Here is an 18,576-nt window from a genome sequence, read left to right as displayed (position 1 = left end):
TTGAATCACAAAACGGTTGAAGGTATAATAGGAGAAAGGAAAGAAAGTAAAAACTAAGAAAAAAGAAACAGAAGAGCAGAATGGACGAAAGAAAGAAAAAAAGAAAGCAGCTCTTACATGGAATGAAATTTGAAAAATGCAGTATTATTTCTGAACAAAGAGCATAAGAAAATGGAAAGTCAATGAAATTCTTAGAAATGGTAAGAAGGATTATTGTTGTACGTGGAATACGAAAAACTAACAAATTTATTTCGGGGAGGGGAGCTTGAGCCCGATAGCCCCACTAAATACGCCACTGCATAAAGATCTATAAAGTATCCAGAAAAAAAGAGAAAGCTGTTACTCTACTATAAATTTGAGAATTTCAGAGTAGGTTCTTACCGCTTCCCCTCCCTGGGAACGAACTTGACAGAAACTGAAAATTAATAGGAAAGAACCCTCTTCTTCATCTTTTTGCCACGTGTCTACGCCGAACACTTGGGAGACATGTCGAAAGTAAGTTTGTTAGTCAAGTACATTGGAATTTCAAGTGGGCCTATGTTGCCAAAAGCACTCTCATTGACGTCAATAAACCTTTTGTTTGCTCTCACACGGTACTTACACTTAGCTATTTTCTGCATCACTTACGTTTGTCAACATAATTAAGCGAGCCAATGAATTTGTTGCTGTATGTATGACGTTCTGCTTCAAAGGTTAGAAAATTCACTACAACTCAAACAATACATGTTTGATCAGAATATTGGAAATATATTTTCGCAAACAATTTCGCAGTAGTTGTTCATATATGATGCAGTAATTACTGAGGCAAGCAGCGTGAAGAGTCAATGTTAGCTCGATTCCACTCAGGGGTGTTATTTGGGAGTACAATGAGGGAGGAAGGTTTGATATACACTCTTAGTTTTTTTTTTTATTATTATTTTTAGATTTTGCTTTTGTGTGGCAAATTGCGAAATATATTTAAATTTAGGGGAAGTAGGGGCATAATGGACACCTTAAAGTTGAAATTGAAATAGCAACGTTGCTATAAATGTAAAGTCGATTATATTGCAGTACCATATTCTTTATTCTTTCTTCTACAAATCGTCGCATGAAAGCCAGAGGAACGTAACTCCAAAAATGCGGTTTTCGTGTTCTTCATGTTCGGACATAATTTTCAAAGTCCCACTTGGTGTAAATGGAACGTAACGCCATCTATTTTCCTTGTTGATAATCTGTTGTAATGTAGCTCAATTACCACGTAACGCCATCTATTTTCCTTGTTGATAATCTGTTGTAATGTAGCTCATTTACCATCTTATTAAAAACACATCTTTCTAAGAAAATAATATTTTTGTTCTCTCGCCTGTAAAGCTACGAAAATGGAGTTACGTTTCTCTGGTTCTCATGCGACGAAATGTAAATAGGTGTAAGAAGTGAATTTTTTTACCAAACAAGTTGTATGTGCAAATAACATACATAAGTAGCTATTGTGAATGACCGCTTTAGCCCATCCCCTGCCACACGCTCAATCACAGCGAACACTGACCTTCATACTATTCACAGGGTATTTATGGTACCCTGCTCAATTTGACACGGGATGTTTTTGTCCCCTGTACAATTTTAAGGTGCCATTTTGCCCCAATTTCGATATAACTTTCAATAACCCTTTATCTGCTATCCACCATCTTCCACAACGAAGTCATGCATGATTGTTTTATGACCAAATCTGTCTCACTATTTATGTGTGTGCCATGTTTTGTTCAAGTAATTACTTTTTTCAGCAACAGGTAGAATATTCACTATATACCTTATATCGACGTACCATGAAAATGGTTTTCTCCGCTTATTTCACACGCTATTGAAGGTAGCGACGTCTCTTTTTCTAAACATTTCGTGCCACACTAACTACGGCTTGTGCAGTAGTATCAATTCTCTGTCACCAAAGGAACACCGCTATATACCGGGGTGACCATCTTGCCCCGGGGGTCATTATGCCCGTGCTTCCCCTATATAGCAATTTATGGATGTGGGTTTTGTGTCGTATCTTCGACAACGAAGGAAGATTATTATTATTATTATTATTTAATAGTAATAAATATTATTTAACCGAGGGGACACATTGCCTAGTGGCTAGAGCGTTGGACTCATGTCCGCAGGGTTCCGGGTTCAATTCCTAGCTGGTGCTTCCCAAATTTCCGCGTCCACCCAGCGTCGTCAGGCAAACTGGAGAGTCATATGTTAAAGACAGGACGTCATCGCAGCGCACTGACACTTGCATGCCGCTAGGCTGGACGTAGTTCCGCCGGTCGCTAGAGCAGGCTTAGGCCCACAAAATGGGCTGTCACGCCAATTGGTTTGGAATATTATTTAACCATTTAGTTAAAAGGGATTTCAACTGTTCCCTAGTAACAGAGACAACTTGCAAATCGCTTGCTGTACGCTTGAAAAATTGTAAGCCGGCCAAGCTTGCATCCAGCTTGATTCGAAAACGTACAAGCATGCCGCAAGCTAAATTCCAGTAACGAAGTTACATGGGGAAAACCTTGCATTCAGTATTCCATTCAAGCTTGACGCAGGCACTTTAAAAGTCAAGTCAATAGCCAATGAACGGCCAGTGATGTTATACGCTCTACGAAGGTTTTAAAGCATCGCTTGCAAGTACAACAAAATGCAGATTGTATGAGAGCATGCGTTTCAAGTGCAAGCCTAGAAAGCCAAAAGCCAAGCACGCGCCAACTGGCCGGAAGCCTTCTTGCTACTAGGATTAATATGATTAGCATGCGTGCCTTTGACGTGGGAGACCAAGGTTCGATTCCCGGCGGAGTCCGTGTGGTTCGGATACCATGTTAAGCTGTAGATTCACGTCTCATATAGCCTCACTACTGAACAGAACGCTAAACTAAAAATCAAATCAAATCAAACTCTTTGCAGATTAAGCTAAAAGTCATCTCTCAGAGACATTGGGGTATTTTTATTTCATGGGAGTTCTTTGCTGATTCGGATATACCAGAAATTTCTTTTGACTAGCTCGGTAGAACACGCAGAGATATCATACGGTTAACGTACAGGCTTTCGACGTGAGAGACACGGGTTTAATTCCCGGTGACAGGTCATGTGGTTCGGATTCCACGTTAAACTGTAGGTCTATGTCTCATATAGCCTTGGTGCAGAATGCGACACTAAGGTCCAAACCAAGCAATTCGCTGGAATTTGTTAAATTACAGTATGGGAAAGATATTGAGATGCATTTTTTTTTTTTTTTTTTTTTTGGCAATCGATTTAGCGTCCCAAGAATAGGTTCCATCTCCTCTGTTAACCCGCTATTCAAACAAGTTGTTCAAATTAATTATTTATCGCCATAGAACAAAAGAAATAAGGGATAGGGTAGTTCTAATGACTTTTTGATATGGACATCGTCCAGGGAACAGGTTCTACAACAGATTGATGAAATATAATGGCACAATGTTGTAATTCGTACTTGGCCTTATGCGCAGATGAACACCTGTTACAGTCCTTCAATGTAATTGCTTCCTATCTCTATTATCTTCTGCCACACGTATGGAAGATGTCATACACCATTAGTGCGCCAATCTTTTTGTTGATGTCCCGCAGGAACCGCCATATGACACGGATGATGGCCTCTCTTGGATTGTAGTGCTTCCCGTGAACTGGTTGCTTCATTTTAGTGAAAAGGTTGGTCATCAAAAGAAGACCACGAAAACATTGTTGTGCACTTCAATCTTGATCACGCACAGTAGTTCACCTTTCTGGCGGACGTATTGTTACGGCGCTTACACTTTTCTCCTCTACGAGTACTTCATGGCAATGCTGCTTTTTACTGAATAACAACACACGGTCGTTACTATTCGTCACACTTCAATGTGCCAACATTTCTTTATCAGCTACGGAACTCTTGTAGTCACTGATCACTCTGATGCACCACCCTCTATATACGTAATTGAAATTCAAATCGTTCCCACAATGCAACGAAAGTGATACTGGTGACACTGCCAGCTACAGTCGTAACTAATTGCATCGTCTGCTACTAGCAGTAGCTAATTGTATCATTGACTGCAGTAATTCTATCACTCACGCGCTCTGAATTATTTGATTCGTTCTTGTTTTCAGTAGTTCGTACTATCCAACTGCTTTGAGTGGCGACGCCACAGAATCCATTCACGTGATTTAGTTTCAGCGAGAAGAGCAGCTGAAATCTCTTATAACATTCCTTACTCTATGTTTGTAGTGCTGGGACAAATCCCTCTGACGTGAGAACAGTGTTACCACAACTTTTTATCCTACCTATATACCTTTGATCTTATTAGTATATTGCAACCAGAAATTAGGCCTATAGATGCACTTATACTTCTAGTTTGATTACTGAATTCGTATAGTTTAGAAGCTTAGTGTAGTTTCACACTGTGAAACGAAACTCCCTTGTTGTTTTGGAGAACTTCGTATAACATCGATCTAAATACTTACTCGCCAGAGAGAAGGCAATAGATGCGCAACATACATTGCAAAAACTGAGTCTAGCCTACACCTATAAAACCACAGTATGTGGCAACACTGAAAGACAGAGGCGTAATCCCTTGCAGAAATAAGCAGCTACTGATGTGACGCTTACGATTTTCTTTTGCTCTGAACACCCCCTCCCATCTCCAGTATCAGTAGCGAAGCGTGAAATTTCGAAATTGAAATGTCAAGTTAATCATTTGTGCGACAAATGATTACAGCGAAACAAATGCTTCAGCTGACTTAATTTAAAATTTATTTTCCTTAAGTTGTAAGATATTCGAGACTTTAAAAAGTGTATGAAAACGAATATTATATAATCAAGAAAAGAATTATAGTTCTGAATTGTTGTCATACATTAAGAATTAGATCCAATGGCGTATGTAGAAGGGTCCGGGTTCTAACCACTCCCAACGATAAAATGTTTCAGAGTATATACATTTATATATATATTTAGGGTGTTTCAAAACAACACCGACAACATTTGGGAGGTGATTCCTGACACTAAGATAAGGCAAAATGTATAGACTAACCTGGGTGCACAAATGCCTTCTTTCGGAGTTATAGGCTACCGAATACATGAAAAAGTGAATTTTAAAGGTCCATAGCTCCAAAACTATGGGGCCTACCGTAGTCGGGTCAAGACTTCACTTAGGAACTAATATGTGCCGTACTCAAATATCCATGTTTCAGAATCCTGCAATACTTCCACAACCAGTTTTATAGAGGTAGTTAGTGAGTACATCGAATTATATGCTCGTTGCCGAACTCCCTCTATAGAAACTGTTGCGTGAGTACCTTAGTATAGGTATATACTAAGATGGTAAACTATTTGTCTTTTATAACTAGAGAAAGAATAATTGCATATGGAAAACTGGAATGTCTAAAAAAAAAAAAAAAAAAAAAAAAAAAAAAAAAAAAAAAAAAAGTGCTCGAGCCATGAGCCTGGATATTAATACAGTAAGATATTTAATTGAACTATTCGAAGCAGAAGAGGAACATGGATTACAAACTAAAGCGAGAGTGAGCAGACCGCAAGTGACAACGGAAGATTATTGAAGCTAACGCAGTAAACCCTTTCGCGGCAACAAACCTGAAAAGAACTTTAGGTTGAGAATGCAGTGCAGAGACATGTAACTGTACTCAGTGGCCACCGGTTACTATTTGCTACTAAAATGTTCACCATCTTTTTAGGTATTGATCAACACCAATATCGTCTCACTATGACTTACGGTTCCCAAGATATGGCTCCTCAAATCTCCCGAAATTAGAAGTTTTTTTTTTTGGCCAATATCTCAGTGAAAAAATTCGCAAATAATAGGCACAGACACACGACGTAGAGAATTCAGTAACGAACCTTTTAAGTTCGTTGAAAACAGATACAGGTTAAAAATAAACGAAAACAATACCTTTATGGTACCAGTAGCGTAGCCAGGATGTGTGTTTGGGGGGGCAAGTGCTGTTATAGGTACATATAGAAAAATTACAAACAAAAAATATATAAACATAAATATATATATATATAAAAAAATACAAACATCAAAGTACCAAGTACATTGTCGGGCCTCTTAAGGGGGGCCGGCCCCTCTGCCCCCTTCCCTACGCCACTGTTTGGTACAACAGAGGAAGGAATAGATAATATGATTGGTCATTTAATTTGCCATTCAAAATAGACTAGCACCCTGCTGGAAAGGAAAGTTGAAGCAGGGGTGCCCACAAGGGGGGGCTATGACGCAAACTGCGTCATTGAAATATTTGGGGGGGCTTAAAATCTATATACAGTGAAACCTCTACTAACGGACACCTCTATAAAGCGGACACCTCCCGTAACGGACACATTTTGTAATCCCCAAACACTGCAATAGGGAAAAACATATTGGCAAACCTCTCTAAAGCGGACACTCTCTAGTACGGACACGGACAGTCTTTTCTCTCTTTTATAGGTATTATTTACCTCCGTATTACGGACACTTTCTCTAGAAACAATTTTAAAAGTATAGTAAAAATTCATTTTTCATATATGTCACCAAGGAAGCAATGTGACATTTAGCTTCCTCAACTGTCTGCTCAGCAACCCAGATGAAGCGTCTCTGTTTAGCAACAGTCTCATGTATTTCGCATGCATCCCACTCCCACCCAAGCTATTTTAGACACAAAAGTGATTGACAGTTGCCCGACGTTTGGGATGACATGTTATGCTACTGTCCGTCTGGAATCTCTGACCAAGCAGAAGACAAGTTTGGTATTTTCTGCCCGCGGTTATGCATATTGTCTCAAAAAAGACACTTCTGGACTGCAATTAACCAACAAATTAAAGCAAACACTGAAAACGTAGTAAGTAGTGATAAGTGTAAAGTGCAGAGAACTATAGCATCTTATTTCAATGTTGTGCCTCGAACATAGAGTATTGGATGGCAGAGGATAATGCAGGTATCGTAACATTTTGGTAATATTCGTAAATACACGATTCATGCAAAAATATTTTTTTTTCTAATTACATATCACCTTGATTACTAATTTACGTAAGAAAATATTGAAACCTCTTTAAGGCGGACACCTCTCTATAGCGGACAATTTTTGATTCCCCACGGCTGCCCGCTTTAGAGAGGTTTCACTGTAAATATGTTTGAGGGGGTGTAAAAATTAATCGAAAAGATTTTTTTTTCATGGAAGAACACCTACGGATAGACAATTGAGGGGGGTGCGTCATGGACATGAGGGGGGTGGGCACCACTGATTACTTGAACCATTATTATAAACGAATAGTTATTCCGAAATGAGAAACAAAATTAATTAAATAAAAGATATTTGAATACCTTTAATAGCATTGCATTCTACATTCAGTTACACATTGAACAAATGGAATGTATGCAGTAAAGCAATTAGTCATTCTTGTGCTTCATATGAGTAAACTGTCTTTGTTTAAGCTTAGCTTGCACACTCACTGATGCAAACAGTATTTTTAAAACATTCTTTGTTGATTCGCATCTTGAAGAGTATGACGTAAGAACTAGTCCGATGTAATGTTAGAATTATCCATATATCTTTTATCTATAGATTTAGCACTAGCTGGAAGAGTACAGAAAAAAAAAATCACAAAAAAGTTAAAGAAACTAACATCATGATTATGAGTAAGGGTTCAGGGTTAACAGGATACCTTCTGTACCAATACAAGTACTTTGCGTATATACTCAGAATTATTTCAATATTTGCATCTTTTAATCTTCAAGGTTCAGACAATATTCTTTTTTTCTTTTCCTATGTCTGATTCTAGTGGAACCGGACAAGTTGCTTACAAAATAAAACAAAATATAATAATACAGTAGAGTACCGATGACTCGGCCTAATGTAGACCAAAAAGTGACCGAGTTTGTGAAAATGCTGTCTTATCGGAAATGGGGTTAAAAAAAGAATAAGTACGAGTGTTTCCTTAGAAAATACAGTACTGTACTTGTATGTACTGGCTATAAAGGAAAAGTATGTACTTTATCTTTTACTATGTATGAAAATGAAAATTAATGAATACTGTACTATACAGTAATTTACCTGATAAGACAGACCTCAGAAAAATACTTTATGAACGCATAAAGCTGTCTATAATGAAAATTAACCAACCGACTTTGCAAAAGCTAGCTTAAAAAAAAAAAAATAGAAATATGTACACCAGGGCCATGTCGTGGAAAATCAGCGCCCAGGGCGAGAGTATACGACGGCGCCCCCATATATTCCAAGCAATTTTCCTATCTTTTTCCCTTTTTTTCTCCCGAATTTTTCGCCCCCGGGACCGTCGCCTTCTTGCCCCCCCCCCACGGCACGGCCCTGATGTACACGTCTTTTTTTCTCCCTGCCAGGACGTGACCGAGTTATCCGGACTTCCGGTTTATCGAGTGCCCAGTTTTATGGAATCTACTGTAATAATAATATTATGGAACAAGCGTAGATAAACAATTAACATTCCTGTGTCGTAATCGGAAGGTCCATGGGTTTGAGCTCCGCTGCTTTTTATCTTTACGTTTTGCCAAAGTTTTCCGCGCCCTTGCTAGGTGAATACTAGAATAGTACCTTTAAATAAAAGTCCTGATGGCTTTCCTAAAATTTCTATCCATTTTCGATTATTTCCTATGTAAAATGGCCTCATGGCTGTATTTATTCTTTTGTTTTCGAAGCCCATGCAGTATCGCAAACTTCCTTAAATAAATAAATAGTTAGCCCTTACTGCCACTACCAATGCTGCTGCTAATAATAATAACAATAAAATTATAGTAAGAGTACTGGTTTATCACTAGTTCCCTGGAGAGAGAGAGAGAGAGAGAGAAAGGAAAAGAGAAGAGAAAACTGATTCGTGCTTATGGAAAGAAATTAATTTCATTTTTTATTTTTTTTTACTGACGCTTTTTCTCTCTCTATTTCGTTTGGAGTTCTATTTTTAAAATATCTATTTTCTAAAAAAAAAAAGGAAAAGGAAAAATTTTTTATGGGTAATAAGTTAGGAGAAAAGAAAGACAGTCTTTTCTTCTTTCAAAAATTGAAATACACAAATTGTTTATATAGGCTATTTTTTAATGGAAAACTTAAACGAGAAGTAATCTCTCTCTTTCTCTCTTTTTTTAAACTTATTTAAAAGACAGAATACAATTTGCAACAATAAGATTAATAAAATCACAACAACCTTACAATCTGACATTCATGTAATCCCACAAGGCTCAATATTGGGACCAATTCCTTTTATTAGGATCACGCAGTGCGAATTATAAAACTGTACTGTTGAATACGTCCGTTACTCTACACGATAACTCTTGATCGAAAGCGAATATTTTATTCTTTTTTATTTTTATTTTATTTTTATTATTTTTCAATAAATAGATAGAGCGATTATCTTGTCAAAAAATTATTTTTAAGGTTAAAATTCCACGGCTTAGACTAAACGAGATGGATGATTAATGAAAGTGATATTTTTATTTGAACACATGAAAAGTTTCATACTATAAGCATATTAGAGTAACTGTTTAAGAAGTTGAGAGAACAATATTTTTTATTCCTTAAATTCAACCAAATGTTATCAACCATTAATCTCTGAACATAAAAAAATATTGATTTTTTTTTTCTTTTTTGGTGGGAATTGTCTTCCAATTAAAAGTTTTTCATTTGATAGAAATATATGTTTAGAAGAACTTCTTCTGACCATCTGTTTTATCTTAGCAAACATCTTTTAAAAGTCTAATATATATAAACTAGTGTGTGTGTGTGTGAATTATTACCTGATGAGGTCATACAATCCTATTCGAAAGACTCAAATTGAATAAATACACTTTTAATTACAAAGTCAGGAAATTATTACTGGAGCAATTATTTTACAATATTTGATGAATATATAAATGAAGATTGAAAAAAATATTAATTTAATCATATGAAGATATTTGATAATATCTTTCAGAATTTCTACCGTATTGTGTGTGTGTATTTTTTTAAACTGTATTTTGTGTATTTCATTTCATTCAATAAGGAAGCAACTTTGTGTACAATGCACATAAAGATGAATTTAAAAAAGGAACAATTGATCAATCAAATTAATTTTCTAGTTGAAGACCTATAAAATTATTAAGATAGTAATTATTACGATATTATAACTATGAATTTCATTTTCATAATTCTTTTTTTACATTATTTTTATAGATTGCTTTTATAACTACCGTAATAATAGCTCGGAAAATCGACAAGATAAGCCTTGAAGTGCATTACCACAATTATTGGTATATACTGCATATCTTTTATTTATATTAAGATAGAGAATACTGTTTGTTTTAGTTTTAAATTTTATTTCTAACATTAATAAACATTTTTTTAAAAAATCAAACATGGTGTATAGTGCATCAATAACCAATGGCGTATCTTGAAACAAACCACACCGGTAAAAATGAACTCCTGAAGTGAGGAATTTTTGGGAACAACTCGCTTTTGAAAAAGTAAGTTCTTTTTTTCGTAAAATAGTTTTGCAAATTTGTGTGAAAATATAAATAAAAGTACAAAAAGATAGACAAATTGGTATTTTTTATTGTTTCCACTGCAACAACACTACTACAACGTTCCGTAGCAAAATTGTGAAGAAAAGAAATATCTGGGAATATATTTATGGCATCCACACTCAGATTTAGAACTCAATTCAGAGCGTACATATACTCCATCCGCACTTCAACTCTATAATGCGGAGGACGTATATTTATGTCATCCACACGTACAGGGTTAAACATTTTTTATTACTGCAAACTAAGGAAATTAATTCATTCCGGGGGACGTATATTTACATCAACCACAGTTAAAGGGTTATTCATTCTTTTATTGCTGCAAGCTAAGGAAATTAGTTTACATTTAATCGTTACAAGATGTATACCGTACAAGAATCAGTACTTTTTTCTTCCTTCAGCTTGTGGCGATTTTTAATCTATCACCAAGGTCCTCATGCAAAAGGGTCTTTCAGTCAAATAAAATTTTAACTGTGCCTTGTCTGTACATATACAAAAGTATCATATATGTAAAGAGAAATGAAAGTAGTTTTCTTCATATTGACGATGTACATTCATACAACACACGACAAAAGAATAACATATTCACAGCATACCAAAACTATGCGTGCACCAAAAGAAGTGTTCTTCCTATGTTCGCTAAGTTGTTTAATAAGCTCACAAGTTATTTGAAGGATATCAAAAACATACGAAATTTCAAAAATGAACTATTTAATTTTTTGTGTAACAAAATGTATTATCATATTAACGAATACTTGGGTGATAGTTTGTAAAATAATGTAAATCAATTATACTGAAATGTCTTATTATTATTTGACAAGTCCTATGTACTGGTCTCTGACCAATAATGTACGATATGGATGAATAAACAATGAATGAATGAATGAATGAATATTAAGTTTTACTGATGTACCTTCTCTCAAGAGCCGCCACTGTTAGTAACAAATATTCGAACTATGTTAGGTACTAGGCATAAATAAGATAAAATATGCATAGGCCTCCGATCTCATCTTTCTATATTTTTCCCACGAAATTTTCGACTTAACAAAATATTACGAAGTCGAATAGAGACATAAATAAGTGTTTTTTTTTAATTTTATTTATTTATTTATTTATTTATTTTAGGAAAAACCTACAATGTAAATAAATTCATGAAATCAATATTTTTGTCTTTTTCTTTTCATTTCATGTTAATGATTCTAAACAGTACGCAAATGTGAGGCACTTGTTCCTTCCAATCAGTTGATGATGCATTGCACACAAGACTGGGTGTGGGGTTCACAGTGTACCTTCATGTGTGAGTCCGGATTTGAACTCCTAGGAGACAACACGACGGAGTGCGAACTCAGAGGAGATGACGTCATGTGGACTAATCCACTTCCAGAGTGTTTAGGTATGTACAAATCAATCATTTTTGTAGAATTATTATTATTTACGTAGAGTTGTAATAGAACAACATCTGTTAAGATCTTCAAAATCTTATAATGAGAGTGTAATATCTAATTAATAACATTGTACTGTTTTATTAAAAAAAAAAAAAAACATTAGATGTGTGCATATTGAAAATTTTTTTCCCTACAGATTGTACATTTATAGTCAGACTTCGAAATATCAGTATTTAAGAGCTGATGAAACCAAATATGGTTGAGATAACATTGTACGAATTATTACCAGATCGTAATTATACACAAAGTTGTTCCTGTGCGATACCTCTGGGCAAGAGCAACAAATAATAACTCTGGACTCTATAATTGGACAAAATTAATATTAGTTAATACTTTTAAATCAGATGTAAACTACTCGGTGAGAAAAGCGATACGTTTATTGTAAAAAATTTTGACGTGTAACAGTTTCGCCAACTACTCACTTGGCGTTATCAGACACTATGTATATATATGTATAGTCCGCGTCACCCGAATTGGCGTGTGGCATCAGCCAATATGCTAGCACTGTGCTGTTACTAAACCTTCAGGGAGGAATCTAATCATTCATAATTGTTTACAAATACAAACAAAATCAATTATGAATGATTATATTCCTCGCGGAAGGTTTAGTAACAGCGCACTGAGCTTATTGGCTGATGTCACACGCCAATTCGTGTGTCACTGACTATAGTGACAGATCATATATATAAGAGACAGCGAAAGAATCCCTGAATGCTGACTAGCTACCATAGACTACTTCAGCCAATGCCCTTCAATCACAACGAAAGAATCCCTGAATGCTGATGGCTACCATAGGCTACTTCAGCCAATACCCTTCAATCACAACGAAAAAATCCCTGAATGCTGATGGCTACCATAGGCTACTTCAGCTAATATCCTTCAATCACAACGAAAAAATCCCTGAATGCTGATGGCTACCATAGGCTACTTCAGCCAATACTCTTCAATCACAACGAAAAAATCCCTGAATGCTGATGGCTACCATAGGCTACTTCAGCCAATACCCTTCAATCACAACGAAAAAATCCCTGAATGCTGATGGCTACCATAGGCTACTTCAGCCAATACCCTTCAATCACAACGAAAAAATCCCTGAATGCTGATGGCTACCATAGGCTACTTCAGCCAATACCCTTCAATCACAACGAAAAAATCCCTGAATGCTGATGGCTACCATAGGCTACTTCAGCCAATACCCTTCAATCACAACGAAAAAATCCCTGAATGCTGATGGCTACCATAGGCTACTTCAGCCAATACCCTTCAATCACAACGAAAAAATCCCTGAATGCTGATGGCTACCATAGGCTACTTCAGCCAATACCCTTCAATCACAACGAAAAAATCCCTGAATGCTGATGGCTACCATAGGCTACTTCAGCCAATACCCTTCAATCACAACGAAAAAATCCCTGAATGCTGATGGCTACCATAGGCTACTTCAGCCAATACCCTTCAATCACAACGAAAAAATCCCTGAATGCTGATGGCTACCATAGGCTACTTCAGCCAATACCCTTCAATCACAACGAAAAAATCCCTGAATGCTGATGGCTACCATAGGCTACTTCAGCCAATACCCTTCAATCACAACGAAAAAATCCCTGAATGCTGATGGCTACCATAGGCTACTTCAGCCAATACCCTTCAATCACAACGAAAAAATCCCTGAATGCTGATGGCTACCATAGGTACTTCAGCCAATGCCCTTCAATCACAAAACCAGAAGAGTGAGAGAAGGAAAGCAGAGGAGGGGATAGCGGCCTTTCATGAGCAGTTAGAAGGAAATTGATATGATAAAAGGAAACTAAGCTGCAAAAGGAAAAGAGGGAGAGAAGAAGGAAACAAATAGGAAGACTGGAAGGAGAAACAGAGGAAAGAAAAATGTGGTGGAGATAGAGAGTATGGGTAAGAGACAAAGGTCATTAAAAGAATACTGAAAAAGATTGGAATATTTCCACGTAGGCCTATAGAAAAGGAAGCAAGAGATTACTAGAGCTAATAAAGGAAAAGCGAGAAAAGAGGGGAGAAGAAGAGGAAAGAATGATGCAGAAAGAAAATGAAATGAAAATGAAATCTTTAAGATTTACGTTCCACGATTATGCCGGTTAGGCTAAAGGAGACGGTGATGATGAGAAATGAATGAAATGGTGGAATGAAGAAAGTGGAAGAAAACGAGCGAACCCGAGAAAACTCACGCACACGGTGTTTGTTCACCATAAAGTTCATTTGTTGCGAGCTGAGATCGAACCGAAAACCCCATGCACCAGAGGTGAACGCTCTACCACTGAGCCACCGTGGCCTCTATGGAGAAAGAAGGAGTAATATATAAGATATAGTGCAGTAAGTGTGATATGTGCTATATTGGTGAAACGGGAAACAGGTTAAAAAACGAATAAAACAAGTATGGACGATGTTAGGTTCGAGAGAAACAGAAATGCAGTCTATAAGCACATATAAGACACGGGGCATTCAATTAATTGGAGTAAAGTCAAAGCGCTGGGCCAAGAGAAGAAAAGGTTAGTGAAAAAATCTTTAAAAAATTAAAAAAGCAAGATTCATTGAATTAGAAGGTGATAGGATCATGAACTGGAAAAAAATTATGATTTTTTTTAGAAAAAATCATTTTTGCTGATATTTTTTATTTAAATCTAATTTTTTTATTTAAATCAAATCTTTCTTCTCGCGTAATACGTCACGAACTGAAGATAAAACATTAGGAATTAATATTAAATGTTAATTATGCCATTTAAGTGAAACTATTGGGCTTGAATTTTGAATTGATTGCCAGTCGTTAACTTATTTCAATCCCAAATAGAGATGCAAGGGTTGGAAAAAAAAAAATCTTTTCTTGGGGAGAGGGGGAAACTCGGTTTTTTCTGCTTCGCTTGAAAATTTTGGGCTTTTTTTTTTTCAAATTCTGCTTTAAATTGATAAAACAGGTTTTGTTACGCTTCTCTACAATACAAAAACTCATTTAAGTAGTAGTAGGTGAAGATAATAATACAAAACCTCGAAAATAAACATGAATTTCGAAAACATATTTCAAACAATTTTAATTCTTAACACATTTTTATTATGAATCCCAGTATGTTCAGTAAATTAATCCATGTATATAATAAGTTGCAGTTAAGTATTAACTTTCATATGCATTATAAGCAATATTTTTTATTGTGAATTAAAAATACAAAAACAAGGAAAAACTTACATGACATACAAAATTTATTGTACTATGTGTGTGAGTTCAAACAAATAATACATCGTGAAGATAATAATATATTTACTGAACAAACGCACAAAACAAATTTAAGTTTCGACGCCGTAGCCTTCTTAAAAATAATATGTTCTTCTCTTTGTTCGTTACGTATATTAAATGGCTCAAGTGGTACAACGTTGGCTTTGCATTCGGGAGGTCATTGGTTCGATTCCCGCTGCCGACCATCCTGACTGGGGTTTTCCAGTGTTTCCCTCAGTCCTACCAGGCAAATGCCAGGATAGTACCTACTAAAATAGGCTTTGGCCGATACCTTTCCAAATCCTTTCCATGTTGTTGTTAGATATCCAGTATAAAATAACCTCTGAGCTGCATCTGGTGATTGTTAAATAAATAAATAAATACCATTCATTCGTCAATCTGTTATAGCCTATAAGTTTATTATGTCTGACTTCCGAGACTTTCATAAACATTCGTACTAGAGTAACAATGAAAAATAATCATTGTTTTATTACAATTCAACGTATTACTTTAAAAGACTGAAAAAATGCAATCTTTGTATGGGACGCTTAAAAATCACCTAATTTGTTAATGCACCTCTTGCTTCCACCTTTGTTACCTCTGCAGAAACTTCTTTGAAACGTATCAGAAGTGTTGAAAGTGTATTTTCTATTCATTTATTACGTACGTAATAATTTGTTATCACCTATCAGGTGCTTCGGACCTGCAAAATCGGTAAAGTCCCAAATTCTGTAATGCACAGACTGTTCCTTAAGCTTGTTTAGAGTCAGGAAAGTACAGAATTTATGTTCATGGATCATATGCGTAATACCATTCATCTGAGCGTTTGGTTTTCAAGGCTCTGGAATATATAACTACCATTACGGTTTACCCAGTCCTGAAGGTTTCTGAATTTTTAACAAGAATTCAATATGTCATTACGGAACTTTCCATTTTCTTTTTTTTTAAAAAAAGATAAGAAATAAAAACTACGAAATACATTTAAGTCAAGCACAACAAACATGAGTGAGTGGTTAGCTTTTCCGCTTCTATTGGGAACTCCGGGATTCAGTCCCGCATTCGACCATTCCGACAAAAGTTCTTAATTCTATCTGTGAATGTAGAGATGGTGCGTGTACTGTGATTCCTGGTTAATTTCATTTCTTATGTTTTAAATTGTTGTTATTACTAATTACCAGCAATAACGGATTTGCGAAAGGGGTTAGGGTGGGGGTGTTTTTCGGACTGAAGCCTGTTCTCCCAAATTACGGAATTTCTAAAAGAAACGAAATTTTAGTTATGTCTTTACTCATAAACTTCAAGCTCCCCTCAAATGAAAATCACGCATTAAAAAAAAAAAAAAAAAAGATACATTAAGAAGAAAACAACCCTCCCAAAACACTTTTTTAAATCCGTACTGATTATTTGTATAAAATGGTATTCAAGGTTGCATCCAGAAGATTATTGCTACATCATTACACAGCTACAGTATAACAGAAATGTGGAAGTATGCTATGACGGATATATTGAATAACGTAAGTTTAACTATGTGCTAGAAACTAGAGTACTAAGCTCTAAGAAATGAAACACAAATAACTAAAAATGAAATGATCTAAAGAAGAGAAAAATGACGATAACACACCAGAGGCTGGATTTTACTTATTTTAAATTTAAATCAATTTATTTCGGAATTTGATTTAAATCAACGATTTTTATTTAAAAAATCAAGTGATTTAAATCTCTATTTAAATCGTGATTTAAATCAAGACTGATTTAAATCAATCCACCCTGAATTATACTATGAAAAAATGCAAAATATGAATTTTTCTTGTTCTTTCCTCGGCTGTTAATATGAAGATTGAGAATTGCTTCCACTTCTTTTAGTGAGGCGCCCCTGTCTTTGTTTCATCTCTTCATACCTTATAGTTTTTTCTTTTTCTGTTCTCGTGCTTTAATCCTTTTATTCTCTGAAGCAGAAAGCAACGTCAGCAATAAGTACGTCAGAAATTTTTACTTGGGGGGAGGTGTTCAAAATAAAAGGGGGACATTCTCAGAATAGCGATATATATTTTGAAACAAACTCAAACAGTATATTTTATTACGCAACTATTAGCAAGAGTAACTAATGTTACCCCTCCAACTAAGGGAGTAACTAAGGTTCCATGTGTGACAGTTGCATCATTACCATTTTTATTTAATTTTTAAATAAATCTTTTTAAACCCAATTTTGCGTATAATTATGAACATTAGTGCATATAATTTTCATTTTCATTTTTGTTTGTTTAAAGAGCCAAAGAACATTCTCTTTATTTTCCCTTACTATCCGAGAAGTAACATGATTTATTTTTTTCTGTATACCTGTCCGTGCGGCGAGGACAGTTGAAAGACCCTTCCATTGTCTCTCAATACCACTGCCTAAGCCACACACGTAGAAAACCACACACAACAGAGTACCCGGCGTGAACCCAAGAAAGAAGAACAAAACAGCTTTTAGCATCTTTTTGTGAAATTGAGAAAAATAATAAAGTCCTAACACGTTAAATAGAATCCAAGTAGAAATATAATCTCTGCGAATTTGTCAAAATCACAGCATAGACCATATGTCGCCACTCAGAACCAAGATAAAATTTTAACATAGAACTGTGAAATGGTCCAAAACCACGCACGAGACGACTAGGTGCCAAATCAACTCTCATAAAAATTTTCGATATAACATGTGAAATTTGAAGGAAGCACGTACGTTAGAGAAACGACGCTCGAACACCGTAACTAGGCGGAGACCAAGAGAATCAAAATTTAGGACACCAAAATGACTTAACGAATAAGAGAGCAGAGACGAAATCGAAGACACCGTTAGAGGCGTATCCAAAAAGATCGGCCGGCTAAAAAAATTCAAAACTCCAAGGCAGTCGTAAAATAATTCTTCACCGGGAAACAGCGTACCACCGCAACACAAAAACATACCCGGAACTTACACACACACTACATTCATAATCAAAAGTTAAGTTCACAATAACAATGTGCGGCTAAACTCACCGAAGCCGAGTGTACGATATTACAATCTTTCCTTAGCATAGTAACCTACACATTGATCTTCTTCAAAATATATTTATATATGTAAACATATATACATAAACTTTGTAACGCTGCTAATATATATATATATATAGATCGCGAAACGCCTACAAACATTGTTTTTTTTTTTTTTGAGTGACAGAGTTTCGTACTTATAAACGTAATCACGAGCTATTACAGACAATTAGAATAACCTACATACGCACCGAAAGCACTTGAACTAGTTTTAATCATACATAATCAGTTTTGAAGTATTATACACAATGCTTAAAAACAATAAACACTGTTTATCCGTGTAACACTACACTTTTAACACCGAGAGTGATGT

At 35.7% G+C, this 18,576-nt stretch overlaps 1 protein-coding gene across 3 annotated transcripts in view; it reads left to right on the top strand.

Annotated features, from left to right (window-relative positions):
• Positions 1 to 18,576, top strand: part of LOC145684067 (uncharacterized) — a 457,866-nt gene that overhangs the window by 366,053 nt on the left and 73,237 nt on the right. For all 3 annotated transcript variants that reach the window (XM_081755919.1, XM_081755926.1, XM_081755936.1), the window contains one exon: positions 11,722 to 11,907. In XM_081755919.1, the coding sequence (XP_081612045.1) occupies positions 11,722 to 11,907 (186 nt within the window). The remainder of the gene's footprint in view (positions 1 to 11,721; positions 11,908 to 18,576) is intronic.

The sequence above is a fragment of the Thermobia domestica genome, chromosome 1 (genome assembly GCF_964235325.1).
Source record: "Thermobia domestica chromosome 1, izTheDome1.hap1.1, whole genome shotgun sequence".
In the NCBI taxonomy this organism is placed as follows: Eukaryota; Metazoa; Arthropoda; class Insecta; order Zygentoma; family Lepismatidae; genus Thermobia; species Thermobia domestica.
The sequence above is the reverse complement of the archived record's forward strand: the minus strand, read 5'-3'. Positions and strand labels throughout refer to the sequence as shown.